This window comes from Aulonocara stuartgranti (assembly GCF_965226115.1).
Source record: "Aulonocara stuartgranti genome assembly, chromosome: 23".
Classification (NCBI taxonomy): domain Eukaryota; kingdom Metazoa; phylum Chordata; class Actinopteri; order Cichliformes; family Cichlidae; genus Aulonocara; species Aulonocara stuartgranti.
Genome location: NC_138958.1, coordinates 50,583,803 through 50,601,644, shown reverse-complemented (window position 1 = coordinate 50,601,644; position 17,842 = coordinate 50,583,803). Strand labels below are relative to the sequence as shown.

Here is a 17,842-nt window from a genome sequence, read left to right as displayed (position 1 = left end):
GACCATTCAGTCATAATACTCCAACTCAGGCTCTCAGATTTAATACAATACAAACACAATAAACTGTGGCAAACATGACTCTTTGTATCAGACTAGTTTTGTTTTTGAACAAACATCTCATCATAATTTGAACACAATGTCCATCCAGATAAACAGAGAGATCAGTCTGGCTTAAACAATGTTGGTGGTTTACCTTCTACTGTCCTTCCACTTTTATGCACTTCTATTTTAGACATAGTAAAAGTTTCAGTGTAGACACAAGAGGTGAAATAAGGAGGGTGCAAGTCTTCCTGCTTTCACTATAGTCTACCTCACACTGTCAGCCACAGTTACTTCCTCACCAGCATGACTGCACGGAAACTCTGCTTTCTCCTGCTTCTGCTTGTGGTTTTTAGCAGTGAAGGTAAATATATATAATTAAAAAAGAAAAGCTGTAAAGCCAGGTGTTTAAGAAGAAAGCTTTAGTTAGGTTAGTGAAATAATATATGTGATTGATTTTCCCACAACAACAAATATATAGAAACTATAATCCCGATTTTGTTTCATTTTAACTGGAACAATTTATAGAGACTCTTGTGAAGACAATTGGAAAGAAACCCGATTCCACTCAAATATGCAGCAAAACAACTCTGAATATTACTGTGATGATACTGTGTGAGATCAGCACAGAGAGGAGCCGAGGAGAACAGCGTCGTCTGCTCTATCGTTACGACCGAGGCTTTATTCATGGCTGTGACTCCAGGTTCACACTGATCAAAGAAAATGAGACTGTGTTTCTCCACCTGCTCAACTTAACATCTGAAGACAGTGGGAACTACACCTGTGAGTGTGGATTTCGTGGTGGATTGTATGTTCTCCATCTCAGTGTGACTGTGAGAGGTAAAAACATTTTCTATTTATACCCACACCGCAGATTCAAGGTGGATGTTTGGAACTGCGTTAACACTTTCTTTTCTGTCATACATGGTTTGAGGTCGTCATTCCCGCCTGCAGCGGATTAATGAAAGGTTTCAGTCAGGAGATGAACATCTGGAATGTTTTTAAGCTCTTCTTCTGGCTAATTTGTTTAAAATTTCATTATAAAACTGCTCCAATCACAACTTTGGTGTTATTTCATCAGTGAAATGTTTGAATGATGCAATTGTAACTCTAATGTAATGAAAAGATAAACATGTTTTCCACTTTAATATAACAGGTTAATGCAAATTTCGTGACTTTTCATGTTTTCAAAATGAAGTTTTTTTGTGTGTGTGTGGCAACATTCAACAGACGATGGAGATTCTTCTGGCATGAAGTTCATGGCTACAGTTCCCATCATTTCTGCTGCTGCTTCACTCATCAGTGTGGCTGTGATAACCTGTGGTTACAGCCTGAGGAGAAATCCTCGCAGGTGAAAACTTTTACTGACGCACTTAAACTCATGAAATGACCCTTTGAAATCACTTGAGCACATTACTGCATACAGCAGCCACTGTGGTGTTCAAAGTATCTCATAGGTTCTTTTCAAACACCACACATTAGTTGTAGACATAGCTGGTCTTGTTTTTGAGGTATTTTTCACCCCATGACCTCTGATGTTTTTATCCTAACAGAGAAAACAGATCAGGTCTAACTAACTTAACAGGATCTGAAACTCGCCAGATGTTTGTGAGTTTTCCATAGTTCTGTTTTACACTTAATTGTGCCGAGGCTGCAGTGCATTATGTCTGTGTTTTAAGCTGCACTTTAATTAAATGTAAATGACAGTGTAAATTGTTGTTTAGGACAAAGAGGACCGCTACATGAGCCTTCATCGGCAAAACATCGATGTCTACCAAACTATCTCCTCCGGTCGCCTTCATCATGATGCTGAGGCCGCTGCATGTCACAGTCATGTACAATAATAATCAGAGATGGAGTTTTTACCCTGACTACGTGATCTATAAAACTATGATGCTAGACATGCTATCTATAAAAGACACTGACATTTTAACTTGCCAGCATCATGTGTACTGTTAGTTTGTTTTGCACTGAAAAAAGAGAAAAATATTAACGTCCAGTAAAACTTGTAATTATGTTGTGAATGAATTGCCTTAATTCATGGCTTTTAACACCATTTAATTTCTGTTTTTTATCTGGTTTTAACGTTGAAAATCCTGCCACTTGGCTCTGTGGCCTCTGCCACCATTATGGTTTTTGCTATACTGGTCCACTTGATAGTCATATTTGATGATGATTTTATTTTATTTTGAGTCATTAGAATCAGAACGGGGGTCAGGAAAGAAGAAAAAAGATAAGCTGGGGAGAAAGTTAACAGAAGAAGAGGGAAAAATAGAGAAGAAGAGAAATAGATGGAGAGGAAGAGAGAAAACATACTGAAAATCTATTTCATCATCTGCTGAAAAACACAAGGAAAAACCAACACAGTGGGGAACCCACAGCAACAACCAATAATATGCAGTAAGTAGGCTAGTAAGTAGTAGTAAATAATAGATATTAAATGTTACTGAGCAGTAAATGGGCCCAGAGGGCCGAGACCTGAGGGCACCCCACCCGCAGCACAGGCCCAACAGAGCCAGGGGGCCGGGCCCCACCGAGCAGCCGCCCAGAGTGAGCCACTAAACACAGAGAACCACTAATGCACTGTGGGTGGGGGCACCAGCTACTGGCAGGAAGTGTGGTGGGGGGAAATAATACGTGACTATTTTTATGTGGAGTGGAATTAAACTGCCATAGAATATGCTTGTGGTGGATTTGACTCAACACAAGCGTATTGTCAAAGTGTTCTTTGGCATGCATCGAGACAGTTTCTCAGATACTGAAGTGACTTGAGCAGAGCCAGTTAAAGCCTACTGTGCTTGAGTGGGCAGCTCAAGTTTCCACGTGGAAGGTTTAGTGAGACAAAGACAGGAAGTTAAAGCTGCTGACTAATAATCTGCAGGTTCCTGATTTGAGTCTCTGTTAAGAGGATGGTGTCTCTGAGATAATTGCTTTTGTGCATCGATAAATAAACAGGGAAATAAATGAATAGAAAAAAGCATCCGAGCGGATGTGCACCGACGGTGTGCCCACTGGTCTTAAAGTGCCTTTGCGCCCCTTACCATTTATGGAGGTCCCATTTGGGCACATTGGCATGGACCTATAGTGTACATGGATATTCCTTTGTATTAGTTCTGGTATATTATACAACACAATAACATGATGCAGTGCTGCTGTGCACCATTTCTGCAAAGAGTGTGGTGCAAGCAAGGAAGATAAGATAACTCTTGCACAGTCATACCTAGTGCAATAATACAACAAAACTGGAAACTGTCCCACGATAACACAATCATTTAGATACAATATTGGACTTTGTTTACATGTAACTGCACAAATAGAAGTTAGAAATGTAATTATTGACAAGAGTGAACAACCACTTATAATGTAATCTACAGCTGTGAGCAAACAGCTAGATAGAGAATCAGAAGTGTTGTGTTTTCTACAAAGTTTGCTGTTTCAGTGAGAGTCATATGTCATATCATTTCAAACAGTGGCGATCCAGAAATGTTGTACAAACGAGTAAGACTAACTATAGACTTTAGCCAAAGTTGTTAAGTTAGCTAAAGAGTTGGGATTGTGTGTAAGGCATAAATAAACCTAAAATGCAATGTTTTGGACGTTCTTTGGCACATTTCCCTACTGTAGGAGTCTCTGCAAGCATACGGGGCTCTGAGAGGGAACAAGATGACAACGAGGAATTCTACTGGAAACAGTCGATCATGTTCGTCAAAGCTGAATTCAGGGCAAACTAGGCTAAATTAGTGTTTTTAGCTAACAGCTACAGTAAGCATAAAAGTGACTGTTGGGCTATTATTTGTTAACAGGGGCGATTTTAGCCCATTTTTGGGGTGCTTTGGTTCATTTTTGGGGTGCTTTGGTTCATTTTTGGGGTGCTTTGGTTCATTTTTGGGGTGCTTTGGTTCATTTTTGGGGGTGCTTCAGCACTTACTTACTTTTTTTTGACAATATTTCCTGTTTGTGTGACACACTACTAAAAATATAAAAGGCAGAACTTGGTTGAGAGGTAACATTTTAACAACAAAAGTATCCATAATATTTTTTAATATTTTGTAATAATTTATTTGTAATAATTTATTCTGTTTCAGGAGTGTTTTTATGCATCTGTATTATATTATACAAACACATTAAAAGTGAATCTCTGTCCAAAATATGCACTCAGTTTACTTCTTACTCACTATGAGCATCATTCATTATTCTCCTCCAGTAATTAAGGTTAGGATATGTATTTTTTTTATTCCAATCCATTCTTCTTTGGCAGCATTTAAATAACCTTGATCAGATTTGATGGTTTTGTTACAGACTTTTCAAAAAAGTGTTTTGCTTTTCTTTCACAAATGTGGGATTAAATTGTTAAAAAGTACAAAACAGTGATGTCATGTTTTGTGACGAGGACCCAGGCACAGAGAGACTTGATGGATTTAAGAATCTTTTGATTTAATAAAGAAATTTGCAGACTTGCACAGAGACGGTAAAATTATGATGACTGATAAAGGAGGCGAAGACAACATGAGGACAGGGAGGATGCAGGGACAGAGACGGGGAAGAAGTCTCATTGTGACCAGTAAAGTGTATCTTGGCTGGCTGGGCAGCTCTCTGGGTGCTCAGCCCCCCAAAGCTGTGATCCTAGAATCCTCCTTGAATTGTGTTAATACAGTATGTCAACATGAAAGCATAACTGTACAGGGTGGGCCAGTTATATGGATACACCGTAATAACATAGGAATGGTTGGTGATGTTAAAGTCCTGTTTGTGGCACATTAGTATATGTGAGGGGGCAAACTCCTCAAGTTCGGTGGTGACCATGGTGGCCATTTAGAAGTCGGCCATCTGATACCAAATGATACCAAACAAGGCAAAGTAAATAATTTTTAAAGGTAAATGTAGAGGAAACACCTAAAGTTGTCACGGCTGGGGCAGCAGTCGTGTGGTGGAGTGAATGAGGACCAAGATGCAGACGGCGGTGGAGATGCGAGTGGAGATTTATTTACAGTGAAAATAACAAAGGTGAGGGAAGAAGCGAACATCAACCTAAACTGGGAAGAACTAACAGACAAAGCAGAAAACATGAGGGCAGCAGGGAAACACAGAGATGACACGAAGAAGACAGAGAGACGTGGAGAAACACCGATGGACACGGAGACTTTTCACCTGTTCCTTTTGTTTGAAGTGGCCGAACTTGGCCACAGTAGGACGTGGTCTCCCGGTCGCAGCCCGCATGGGGCCGATGCGATGCACTCTATCAAAGGCCATGTTCTTCACCGTGTCCTCCAGCAGCTTCAGGTGGGTTTTGATGAAGGTTTTGCACTCTGAGCCTTCTTCATCACAAGATCCTGGAAGCACTGATCAGTGTAATCTTGGAGAGCCTCTAAACTCTCCCCGTTGTTCTCCAGGGTGTTGGAGATGATTTAGACAAATATTGTTAGTTAGAAGACTATTGATAAGTGTATTTGGTAATACTGAAGCTTAAAGGAATTTGTTCAATTCTAAACTACCGTTCGCTTTAATTTTCCGCCAAAATCTCCGGCGTCTGACGTCAGTTACAACATGAGTCGCTTACCTCTGTCACTCTGAAGTCACATTGAGTTTTCCTCACTGACTGTTTTAGACAGGATTGTGGGAGCAACACAAAAAGCAGCTTTATTTATTTATTTATTTATTGTCATTGTCAAGAACAATGAAATTGCGTTTGGGGCTTCCATACAACCCAAAAAAAAGAAGAAAATAATAAATACCCCTTAAAACCCAAGTGTACATATTTAACCCAGTGTGATTCCAATGCAATAAGACAATCCTTAGCAATAATGTTCGTAGAAATTCAGACAAAGACCTGAGAAACATGACAAAATACAACAATGCAACCCATTCAATATTATTGTACTGTGAGATATGATATCAGATATGATAGTTATCTATTTAAGAAAGAGGGGGGGGGGGGGGGGGGGGCAGGAGGGGGAAGAGAATAAAGATATGATGCACCAATGCAGACCAGTTCATTGCTATTAAGAAGCTGGATATGGTTATTGTCCGTGAGAGGGGGGCAGAGAGTTCAGGAGCCTCACAGCCTGTGGATACAGGCTGTTGGCCAGTCTGGATGTTCTGGCCTGTATAGACCTGTACCTTCTCCCTGAGGGCAGCAGATGGAAAAGGTGGAAACACACAGTTTAGTGTCTTTGCTGCTCGCTTTAAGTCACAATAAACAGGAAACTCATTGTGTCTCATGTCAGAATCACTCATATACAGGAAAGGAAGAGGAGGAGCTTATTTCCTGCAGGGAGAGGTTAGCAGTCTGTGTCTTTCTCATTTCTGACTCCTAAAGAGCTGAAAAACACAGGCTGTTATTGGCTGGCTGACACTGGGATTAATGTCCTTGAAGCCAGCAGTCTTTAATGTCCAGGTTCAGAACGGGCAGGTGAAAAACAGTCCTTTATGTCCTCTGATGTTCAATAAACTGTCCTGATTACTGAGGGAGCAGAGAAAGTGTCTCCATCACTCACCACAGCTGGATGCTCTGAAATCCTGGAATCCAGCTGTGGAGAGGAGCGCCGGCGGCGTGGACGCAGTTTAGTAATCAGGGAACGGGAGACAGGAGGGAAACACAGCTGGGACCAATTACACACACGAGACAGGAAACAGTAACACAGGACTGTCAAAGTAAAACAGGAAATATAACACAGAGTCCAAAGTAAGGAGACGTGGGACACAGTGAAGACACAGAAACAGAAACCAGAACTATAATCACAAAACAAACTCAGAAACATAAAGAGTGAATCAGCTGATTCAGTGTTTGTGACAAAAACATGGATCCTGGTTAATAACTTTTATTTGTTTGTTTCTGTATTATTTTGTGTATCGTTCTTATGAGCTGTTGTTTTGTCAGTGAAATATTATTTCATTGTTTTAAGCTTTTTGTTGACTTTGAAGTGCTTAAGTTGATATTTTTGAACATTTAATTTGTTCGATTATTGTCGAGTCGATAAAACTGTCAAACGCACAGCTGCTTCCAGCATGGCCGGAGGAGAGGTGGCCGAGCAGACGCACAACACACACAGCTCACAGGTTTGCATTTCTAGATATTGCAGATGTTGCAGAAATTGAGAGTAAAGAACTCAGAGATCCAGCGCTGTCTCCTGCCCCTTATTTATACACCACAACACAACGACAGGCGTAACTCACACAAACGGGTAACATGAGGCTCAGATGCTTTGGACGTGTTCACATATACTGGACACAGAATGATGAAGATGGAGCTGCAGGAAGGAGGAAAAGAGGAAAAACACAGAAAAGATTCACAGATGTGGTGAAAAAGGACACGACAGCTTCTGTTTGTTAGTTTGGTTTTTCTTTATTTGGTAAAGATTCAGAAATAAAGAGAAGATCACATGTTTGAATATTATATTAACGTTCTGTAATTACAACAAGTTGTAAAATCTTTCCAGAGTGAGACAGAGACTGTGCAGAGACTGTAGAAGGACAGAGCAGCAGCAGAGCAGTCCAGATACACTGATGATCCTCTGTCAGATCCAGAGGGACACACAGGGCTGATGCTGGACTCTACATTGTGTCTGACAGTGGAGCTGTTCTCAGAGCAGTTCACTCTGCAGCACTGACAGTCATCTGCACTTCATTCCTCTGTCAGTCACTGCTGGATGAAGCTCTCCTCTCCACCTCCCAGTAACATGGCCCAGTCAGAGCGTCTCTACACACAAGCTGCTGCTGCTTCAACCTCTCTGGATCATCAGGACACAGCTGCTCCTCTCTCAGCACACACACCGTCCTGTTTACCATCATCAGCTCCACCTGCAGAGAGAAGGAGGAAGAGCAGAGGAGATAAACGAGTGTTTCCAGAGACTCTTCATCAGCTGTCAGTCAGTGATGCAGCACATCCAGTATAAAGAGCAGCAGGGACGTCAGTGCTGGGACTGTACTAGGACTCATTGTTGCTTCACTTTTTCTAATCTTTGGATTTTTATTGAAGTTGCTGAAAATGTTTTTCCCTCCTAGTTTGAGTTTGGACTTTCATTCATTAGAAGAACCTTGGTGTGTCCACTCTGAGCTCTGTAGGAACCCCAACAACAAGCCCAACAATCCAGATGGACGGTTCCAGCTGTTAACTGGAGGAATTCCATCCAAACATCTGCTCTCACTAAATTCTTCCTCACCTACAGACTGTGTTCTTCACTGCTTTAAACTTGGAAATCAATGCAGTCATTGGTCTGCGTGCTGCTTTGTTTCAGAGAGCTGATTGGCTGTTGACAGTGTTTGATCAGAGCGTGTCAGCCGTTACTATGGTGACCATAAAGGTGAGAAACAGGAAGTGTTTGTGTCCAATCCTGAAGCCTGTCACCGTTCTCCTCTCACAGCTTCACTGAGAAGCTGCAGCTTTACAGGAAACACTGGATCTTTGTTTCATACTGACTGTGTTTAGTACAATACTGCTGACAGCACCACCCACTCACTCCATCACTCTACTTACTCCAGAGTCTCCAGTCTGTAGTCTGGACTCTGCTGAAGATCAGACAGCTGCTTCACATCTGGATCCTTCAGGTTGTTGTAGTACAGGTACAGCTCTCTCAGATGGGAGGGGTTGGACTTCAGTGCTGCTGCCAGATAATCACAGCTGATCTCTGACAAACCACAGTCCTCCAATCTGTATAAAGAATGAAAGATGTAAGTTTATTAGACAAAGTGCTTGAAATCATTCAGTGTTTCATCATCTGTTCAGAGCTGAAGAAGGTTCAGAATGTAGAAGTTTAGAAAATGGAAACTCCAAACAGCTGAAGCCAACAGGAAGCAGCTTCAAACAGGAAACTGTGCAGAGTTTCAGACTATATGTCCTGATGCAGCCAGTTGGATTTTGGAGATTTGAATCTCTGTTCTGTGACTAAGTCCTTGAATCATTTCTTCCAGTTGGTCCAACAAGACAGACTAAGTATTGGACATGTGTTGTGGCTCCATCAGGGGAGCTTCTAAATGTGATGTGATGGCCCCTCTGGGTCTGTCAGGTCACAGCACTGAAGAGAGCTCAAACTGGGCACACAGTTGTTCCAGTCTGGACCAAAGACTCTATACTGGGACTGAGGGACTGCTTTGACTGCACCCACTGGGACTTTTTAAAGGCTCATGTTCTCACTTAGATCATCGATTTCTACTGACATTTCTTTCTGGGAAAAACGGGGATTACTTTGGAAACAGGAAGTATTTTCCCCAATAAGCAGCCCTGGATTAGTAAATCACTCCAACATGTTCTCAGGCAGAAGAAGCTGTCTTGTTATGAGGGAGAGAAGAAAAAGATTGAGGCACAGAAACCTGTTGAAAGAGAGATAAAGCAGCTAAAATCAGGTGTAAAAGTAAAGCAGAGGATGAGCTGAATAAAGGACACTCAAGGCTGGCTTGGAAAGGAATGAAGTCCATGGTGGGGATGGAGGACAAGGAGCAAAGATGAATGTGATGCTGAATCAGCAGAAGACTTGGACTCATTTGATTCCAGCTTTGATATCATTGATTTCAATGAAGAGCTTTGTGATTGTAGCAAAGGGCTGGTAGCTCTGAGAGTCCCACTGATGAGGTGTTTGTGTGGAAATCTCTTAGTGGGACCAAAGAGAGAAAAAGCCCTGGTCCTGATGCTGTGGGAGGGAAATGATTGAAGTGTGCTGTGAGGAACTGACTGGGAGATTTTCACACATTTTCCAGTCCTCCTTGGAACAACAGGAAGTTCCCAGCATATGGAAACAAAGGTTAAGTGTCCTATGGCACTCAGTGATGATGGTGCTGTGGCCCCACCACCTCCACCTCTTTGTAAAGGAACTAACTGTAATCTGAAGCTTCAAATGGAACTAAGACTTCCTCCACTAGGTGGCAGTGTCTGATGAGAAAGTGTTAGTGGAGCTGGCCTGGAGTCAGAAACAGGAAGATGCAGGATTTGGGCTGAAATGGGCAAAAGTGGTTAGCACTAGTGCCTTAGAGCAAGAAGGTTGTAGGTTGAAGCTTGTTGGTCAGCTGGGCCTTTCTGTGGAGGTTGGATGTTCTCCCACAGTCCAATGAAATGCTGCTTAGGTTCATTGGTGCTTCTACATTGGCTGTAGGTGTGGATGTGAGGGAGTGCTTCTCTGTCTCTCTGTTGGCCCTGTGATGGACTGCTCACCTGTGCAGGTGGACCACGCCTCTTGCCCTATGACAGCTAGGGCACAGGCTGCAGCCCTGTGAGCCTAAGCTGAATAAACAGTTAGCAAAAATGATCCATAGATGGCCTGAAATCCCCCAGTTAGCAGTTTGGTAGATAGCTATGACATGCTAATCCCATCCAGCAGCTGTATTCTACCTGTAAGCTGATCCCTGCTGAGCCAAAGCACTTTTTCATATACAAATTACAACCTTTAATAGAAACCTATTGGTCAGCATCTTATTAGCCTGCTGTTAGCTTCATTCCACAGAAAACTGAGAGAAACTAACAGAGTTGATAAAGAATAAAGAGAAATGTGCTGATTTAAAGCCTTTGAAATGCTTCAGATGATCTCTGTCCACTTCTGTCCACTCATTCATTCATGTAAGCTTTCTAATGCAGCTTTGATCTTCACAGTCTGCTTGATGAAACTCATTCTAACCCTGAATGTCAGAGTGTTCCTCCTTCTCTTTCCCATCATTCATGCTGGCAGTGGAGGAGATTTGGATGTTGGACTGTGTTTTGGATGATGTGTGTGTTTGTGTTGGACTGCTGTCTGTAAAGCAAACGCACATTTTGCTTTGGATTTCAGTGTCACACAGACTTTAAGGTGCAATGAAGAGTTTGAGAGTTTCACAGTGAATTTTCCAGTGGAGGATTTTTCTTCTTCTTTGAAGGTTTGAAATGTGAACATTGTTCTGCTGCAGTCAATGGACTAAACCAGAGAAGAAGAAAACAGACTTTACCATGAAGATCCTCAGTGTGGATCAGTATAATATCAGCCTGATGTCTGCAGTTTAGTGTCAGCACAACTTTCACATCATATTCATCTCAGCACAACTAAAACATGCTGACTGACCTCAGAGTTTCAAGTTTACATCCTGGACTCTCCAGGAAACCACACAGATGCTTCACTCCTGGATCCTTCAGGTTGTAGTTGGAGCTCAGCTCCAGCACTCTCAGATGGGAGGGGTTGGACTTCAGTGCTGCTGCCAGATAATCACAGCTGATCTCTGACAAACCACAGCTCTCCAATCTGTATAAAGAATGAAAGATGTAAGTTTATTAGACAAAGTGCTTGAAATCATTCAGTGTTTCATCATCTGTTCAGAGCTGAAGAAGGTTCAGAATGTAGAAGTTTAGAAAATGGAAACTCCAAACAGCTGAAGCCAACAGGAAGCAGCTTCAAACAGGAAACTGTGCAGAGTTTCAGACTATATGTCCTGATGCAGCCAGTTGGATTTTGGAGATTTGAATCTCTGTTCTGTGACTAAGTCCTTGAATCATTTCTTCCAGTTGGTCCAACAAGACAGACTAAGTATTGGACATGTGTTGTGGCTCCATCAGGGGAGCTTCTAAATGTGATGTGATGGCCCCTCTGGGTCTGTCAGGTCACAGCACTGAAGAGAGCTCAAACTGGGCACACAGTTGTTCCAGTCTGGACCAAAGACTCTATACTGGGACTGAGGGACTGCTTTGACTGCACCCACTGGGACTTTTTAAAGGCTCATGTTCTCACTTAGATCATCGATTTCTACTGACATTTCTTTCTGGGAAAAATGGGGATTACTTTGGAAACAGGAAGTATTTTCCCCAATAAGCAGCCCTGGATTAGTAAATCACTCCAACATGTTCTCAGGCAGAAGAAGCTGTCTTGTTATGAGGGAGAGAAGAAAAAGATTGAGGCACAGAAACCTGTTGAAAGAGAGATAAAGCAGCTAAAATCAGGTGTAAAAGTAAAGCAGAGGATGAGCTGAATAAAGGACACTCAAGGCTGGCTTGGAAAGGAATGAAGTCCATGGTGGGGATGGAGGACAAGGAGCAAAGATGAATGTGATGCTGAATCAGCAGAAGACTTGGACTCATTTGATTCCAGCTTTGATATCATTGATTTCAATGAAGAGCTTTGTGATTGTAGCAAAGGGCTGGTAGCTCTGAGAGTCCCACTGATGAGGTGTTTGTGTGGAAATCTCTTAGTGGGACCAAAGAGAGAAAAAGCCCTGGTCCTGATGCTGTGGGAGGGAAATGATTGAAGTGTGCTGTGAGGAACTGACTGGGAGATTTTCACACATTTTCCAGTCCTCCTTGGAACAACAGGAAGTTCCCAGCATATGGAAACAAAGGTTAAGTGTCCTATGGCACTCAGTGATGATGGTGCTGTGGCCCCACCACCTCCACCTCTTTGTAAAGGAACTAACTGTAATCTGAAGCTTCAAATGGAACTAAGACTTCCTCCACTAGGTGGCAGTGTCTGATGAGAAAGTGTTAGTGGAGCTGGCCTGGAGTCAGAAACAGGAAGATGCAGGATTTGGGCTGAAATGGGCAAAAGTGGTTAGCACTAGTGCCTTAGAGCAAGAAGGTTGTAGGTTGAAGCTTGTTGGTCAGCTGGGCCTTTCTGTGGAGGTTGGATGTTCTCCCACAGTCCAATGAAATGCTGCTTAGGTTCATTGGTGCTTCTACATTGGCTGTAGGTGTGGATGTGAGGGAGTGCTTCTCTGTCGCTCTCTGTTGGCCCTGTGATGGACTGCTCACCTGTGCAGGTGGACCACGCCTCTTGCCCTATGACAGCTAGGGCACAGGCTGCAGCCCTGTGAGCCTAAGCTGAATAAACAGTTAGCAAAAATGATCCATAGATGGCCTGAAATCCCCCAGTTAGCAGTTTGGTAGATAGCTATGACATGCTAATCCCATCCAGCAGCTGTATTCTACCTGTAAGCTGATCCCTGCTGAGCCAAAGCACTTTTTCATATACAAATTACAACCTTTAATAGAAACCTATTGGTCAGCATCTTATTAGCCTGCTGTTAGCTTCATTCCACAGAAAACTGAGAGAAACTAACAGAGTTGATAAAGAATAAAGAGAAATGTGCTGATTTAAAGCCTTTGAAGTGCTTCAGATGATCTCTGTCCACTTCTGTCCACTCATTCATTCATGTAAGCTTTCTAATGCAGCTTTGATCTTCACAGTCTGCTTGATGAAACTCATTCTAACCCTGAATGTCAGAGTGTTCCTCCTTCTCTTTCCCATCATTCATGCTGGCAGTGGAGGAGATTTGGATGTTGGACTGTGTTTTGGATGATGTGTGTATGTTTGTGTTGGACTGCTGTCTGTAAAGCAAACGCACATTTTGCTTTGGATTTCAGTGTCAGACAGACTTTAAGGTGGAACGAAGAGTTTGAGAGTTTCACAGTGAATTTTCCAGTGGAGGATTTTTCTTCTTCTTTGAAGGTTTGAAATGTGAACATTGTTCTGCTGCAGTCAATGGACTAAACCAGAGAAGAAGAAAACAGACTTTACCATGAAGATCCTCAGTGTGGATCAGTATAATATCAGCCTGATGTCTGCAGTTTAGTGTCAGCACAACTTTCACATCATATTCATCTCAGCACAACTAAAACATGCTGACTGACCTCAGAGTTTCAAGTTTACATCCTGGACTCTCCAGGAAACCACACAGATGCTTCACTCCTGGATCCTTCAGGTTGTTGTTGATGCTCAGGTCCAGCTCTCTCAGATGGGAGGGGTTGGACTTCAGTGCTGCTGCCAGATAATCACAGCTGATCTCTGACAAACCACAGCTCCACAATCTGTATAAAGAATGAAAGATGTAAGTTTATTAGACAAAGTGCTTGAAATCATTCAGTGTTTCATCATCTGTTCAGAGCTGAAGAAGGTTCAGAATGTAGAAGTTTAGAAAATGGAAACTCCAAACAGCTGAAGCCAACAGGAAGCAGCTTCAAACAAACACAACAAGAGAAAAAACTCTGAATGTTTCACATTAAAGTCGAACATTTCTCATAAAAACAGGACAAAGACTTGAAAAAGTCGTGTTTTTCCTTCCAGGAACCACATGGCTTCACTTTTAAAGGTGAAATGTGAAAGAAATGGACATATTTGAAGTCCAACACCTTTTTCCAGTCACATTATTAAAGCAGACAAACTACAAGCTCATTTTCATTCCAACAAGTCATCTTCTGACCTGGACTAACAACACTGGTCTCTATGTGCAGCTGGCTGTGAGACCAGTGCTCAGGGAGCGTCTACAAAGTGCAACACTGAAAGAACATCACACACTCATTTGCTTCCAGCACTTTCACACAAACATCTACTGTCATTATTGTCACCAAACTCTGTGGATCCTTTATTGCAAATTCAAATGGGATCAAATGGTCAGACAAAAGAGGCTTATGAGGAAATATGATGAAATGTTGTGTATTAGCAGCAACTTATTGAATCTTTTTCCTCAGAAACCAAACAAAATGATTGACAAACATGTTTTTACAAACTCAGTGTTGGACTTGGATCAGCAGGATAAGCTGATGTTTAAAGGCATTTGAGTCTTGCTGTATGAGAGTCCAGTTCTTACTCAATATTTATGGATGATGTTCTTTCAGTGTTGCACTTTGTAGACGCTCCCTGAGCCTCACAGCCAGCTGCACATGGACCAGCTGACATTACCCAGCATTAGAGGCGGCTGTAAAAAATTCATGTTCCCATTTAAATGGTTTTAATTTGAATAAAACGATGTTGATTCATTCAATCCTGAATCGATGTTTAATATAAATGTATTTTGCCAGAATCTCAGGTTAAAGCTCACAAACTATTTCAACAAGCAGCAAACAGCTAAAACAGTAAATGAGAGCAGCTAAACACACAAAGATGGAAACACAGAGCGTGGATCGTTCACTCGACGGCACGTACACGGACACGCCGTCGGGGCTGAAAGTGGACAGCTCACAGATCCTGAAGCTGCAGGTTTCATCTGTCTCCAACCAAAACTGAGTGAAGCAGCAGCAAAAGAAGATCCAAACTCTGCTTCACGTTTGATCAATATGCTCATGAATTCTCTCTGACTTTGGCTGTTCCTGCCTGCACAGCTCTCTCTCTCTCAGTGTACTCCAAGAACAGCTTCAAACATCTGTTTCTGCATCATTCACTGTTTATTAGCCACCAGTCTGCTGTTGTGTTCAGTGCTGTCGGCCTCTGACAGTAAAGCCTCATTTCTGCTGTTCCATGGAAACTTTTTAAAATGATGACAGATTACAAACTCTCAGCTGTGTCTGTAATCAAACCTCTGTAACTTTGCTTCACTTCAGCAGCATCAGCTCATGTTCACATGTTGCTTCAGTTTTTGATCGACTGCAGAATATTTTGAAGGTTATCTGCTATAAAAAGCCAGAAGAGGAAAATCTGCTTCATGTGTTTCTGTTTGATCCTCAGTGACTTTGACACAAAGGCCTCTGCTGTGATGATCACACCTCTGATCAAGTCTCACAGTGTCACAACTGATAAATGATCAGAGTTAGAATATTTCTGACTGTCTGCTGTGTGCCGTGACCTTTGACCTGCTAAAGACAGTCAGCTGTGGATTATTCATTGTTGTGTCTGATACTTAGAACTGTGAGGAAGAAGCTACACAGTTAATCAGGGTCCCCTCTCTCTGAATCAGGAAAGGTGGGCAGGCCGCGTGTGGGCCGCGGGCCATACGTTGAGTATCACTGTTTGAAATGTGAACATTGTTCTGCTGCAGTCAATGGACTAAACCAGAGAAGAAGAAAACAGACTTTACCATGAAGATCCTCAGTGTGGATCAGTATAATATCAGCCTGATGTCTGCAGTTTAGTGTCAGCACAACTTTCACATCATATTCATCTCAGCACAACTAAAACATGCTGACTGACCTCAGAGTTTCAAGTTTACATCCTGGACTCTCCAGGAAACCACACAGATGCTTCACTCCTGGATCCTGCAGGTTGTTGTTGAAGCTCAGGTCCAGCTCTCTCAGATGGGAGGGGTTGGACTTCAGTGCTGCTGCCAGATAATCACAGCTGATCTCTGACAAACCACAGCTCTTCAATCTGTATAAAGAATGAAAGATGTAAGTTTATTAGACAAAGTGCTTGAAATCATTCAGTGTTTCATCATCTGTTCAGAGCTGAAGAAGGTTCAGAATGTAGAAGTTTAGAAAATGGAAACTCCAAACAGCTGAAGCCAACAGGAAGCAGCTTCAAACAAACACAACAAGAGAAAAAACTCTGAATGTTTCACATTAAAGTCGTACATTTCTCATAAAAACAGGACAAAGACTTGAAAAAGTCGTGTTTTTCCTTCCAGGAACCACATGGCTTCACTTTTAAAGGTGAAGTGTGACAGAAATGGACATATTTGAAGTCCAACACCTTTTTCCAGTCACATTATTAAAGCAGACAAACTACAAGCTCATTTTCATTCCAACAAGTCATCTTCTGACCTGGACTAACAACACTGGTCTCTATGTGCAGCTGGCTGTGAGACCAGTGCTCAGGAAGCGTCTACAAAGTGCAACACTGAAAGAACATCACACACTCATTTGCTTCCAGCACTTTCACACAAACATCTACTGTCATCATTGTCACCAAACTCTGTGGATCCTTTATTGCAAATTCAAATGGGATCAAATGGTCAGACAAAAGAGGGTTATGAGGAAATATGATGAAATGTTGTGTATTAGCAGCAACTTATTGAATCTTTTTCCTCAGAAACCAAACAAAATGATTGACAAACATGTTTTTACAAACTCAGTGTTGGACTTGGATCAGCAGGATAAGCTGATGTTTAAAGGCATTTGAGTCTCGCTGTATGAGAGTCCAGTTCTTACTCAATATTTATGGATGATGTTCTTTCAGTGTTGCACTTTGTAGACGCTCCCTGAGCCTCACAGCCAGCTGCACATGGACCAGCTGACATTACCCAGCATTAGAGGCGGCTGTAAAAAATTCATGTTCCCATTTAAATGGTTTTAATTTGAATAAAACGATGTTGATTCATTCAATCCTGAATCGATGTTTAATATAAATGTATTTTGCCAGAATCTCAGGTTAAAGCTCACAAACTATTTCAACAAGCAGCAAACAGATAAAAGAGTAAATGAGAGCAGCTAAACACACAAAGATGGAAACACAGAGCGTGGATCGTTCACTCGACGGCACGTACACGGACACGCCGTCGGGGCTGAAAGTGGACAGCTCACAGATCCTGAAGCTGCAGGTTTCATCTGTCTCCAACCAAAACTGAGTGAAGCAGCAGCAAAAGAAGATCCAAACTCTGCTTCACGTTTGATCAATATGCTCATGAATTCTCTCTGACTTTGGCTGTTCCTGCCTGCACAGCTCTCTCTCTCTCAGTGTACTCCAAGAACAGCTTCAAACATCTGTTTCTGCATCATTCACTGTTTATTAGCCACCAGTCTGCTGTTGTGTTCAGTGCTGTCGGCCTCTGACAGTAAAGCCTCATTTCTGCTGTTCCATGGAAACTTTTTAAAATGATGACAGATTACAAACTCTCAGCTGTGTCTGTAATCAAACCTCTGTAACTTTGCTTCACTTCAGCAGCATCAGCTCATGTTCACATGTTGCTTCATGGTTTGCTTCAGTTTTTGATCGACTGCAGAATATTTTGAAGGTTATCTGCTATAAAAAGCCAGAAGAGGAAAATCTGCTTCATGTGTTTCTGTTTGATCCTCAGTGACTTTGACACAAAGGCCTCTGCTGTGATGATCACACCTCTGATCAAGTCTCACAGTGTCACAACTGATAAATGATCAGAGTTAGAATATTTCTGACTGTCTGCTGTGTGCCGTGACCTTTGACCTGCTAAAGACAGT

At 42.1% G+C, this 17,842-nt stretch overlaps 1 protein-coding gene across 1 annotated transcript in view; it reads right to left on the bottom strand.

The window, feature by feature from the left end:
- Positions 1–7,422: 7,422 nt before the first annotated feature.
- LOC309701485 (NACHT, LRR and PYD domains-containing protein 12-like) overlaps positions 7,423–17,842 on the bottom strand; it is a 1,029,495-nt gene continuing 1,019,075 nt past the window's right edge. The window contains exons 15-18 of the mRNA XM_082525721.1: positions 15,882–16,058; positions 11,058–11,234; positions 8,513–8,686; positions 7,423–7,836 (exon numbers count right to left, since the gene is read on the bottom strand). Of these exons, the coding sequence (XP_082381847.1) occupies positions 7,827–7,836; positions 8,513–8,686; positions 11,058–11,234; positions 15,882–16,058 (538 nt within the window). The 3' untranslated portion in view covers positions 7,423–7,826. The remainder of the gene's footprint in view (positions 7,837–8,512; positions 8,687–11,057; positions 11,235–15,881; positions 16,059–17,842) is intronic.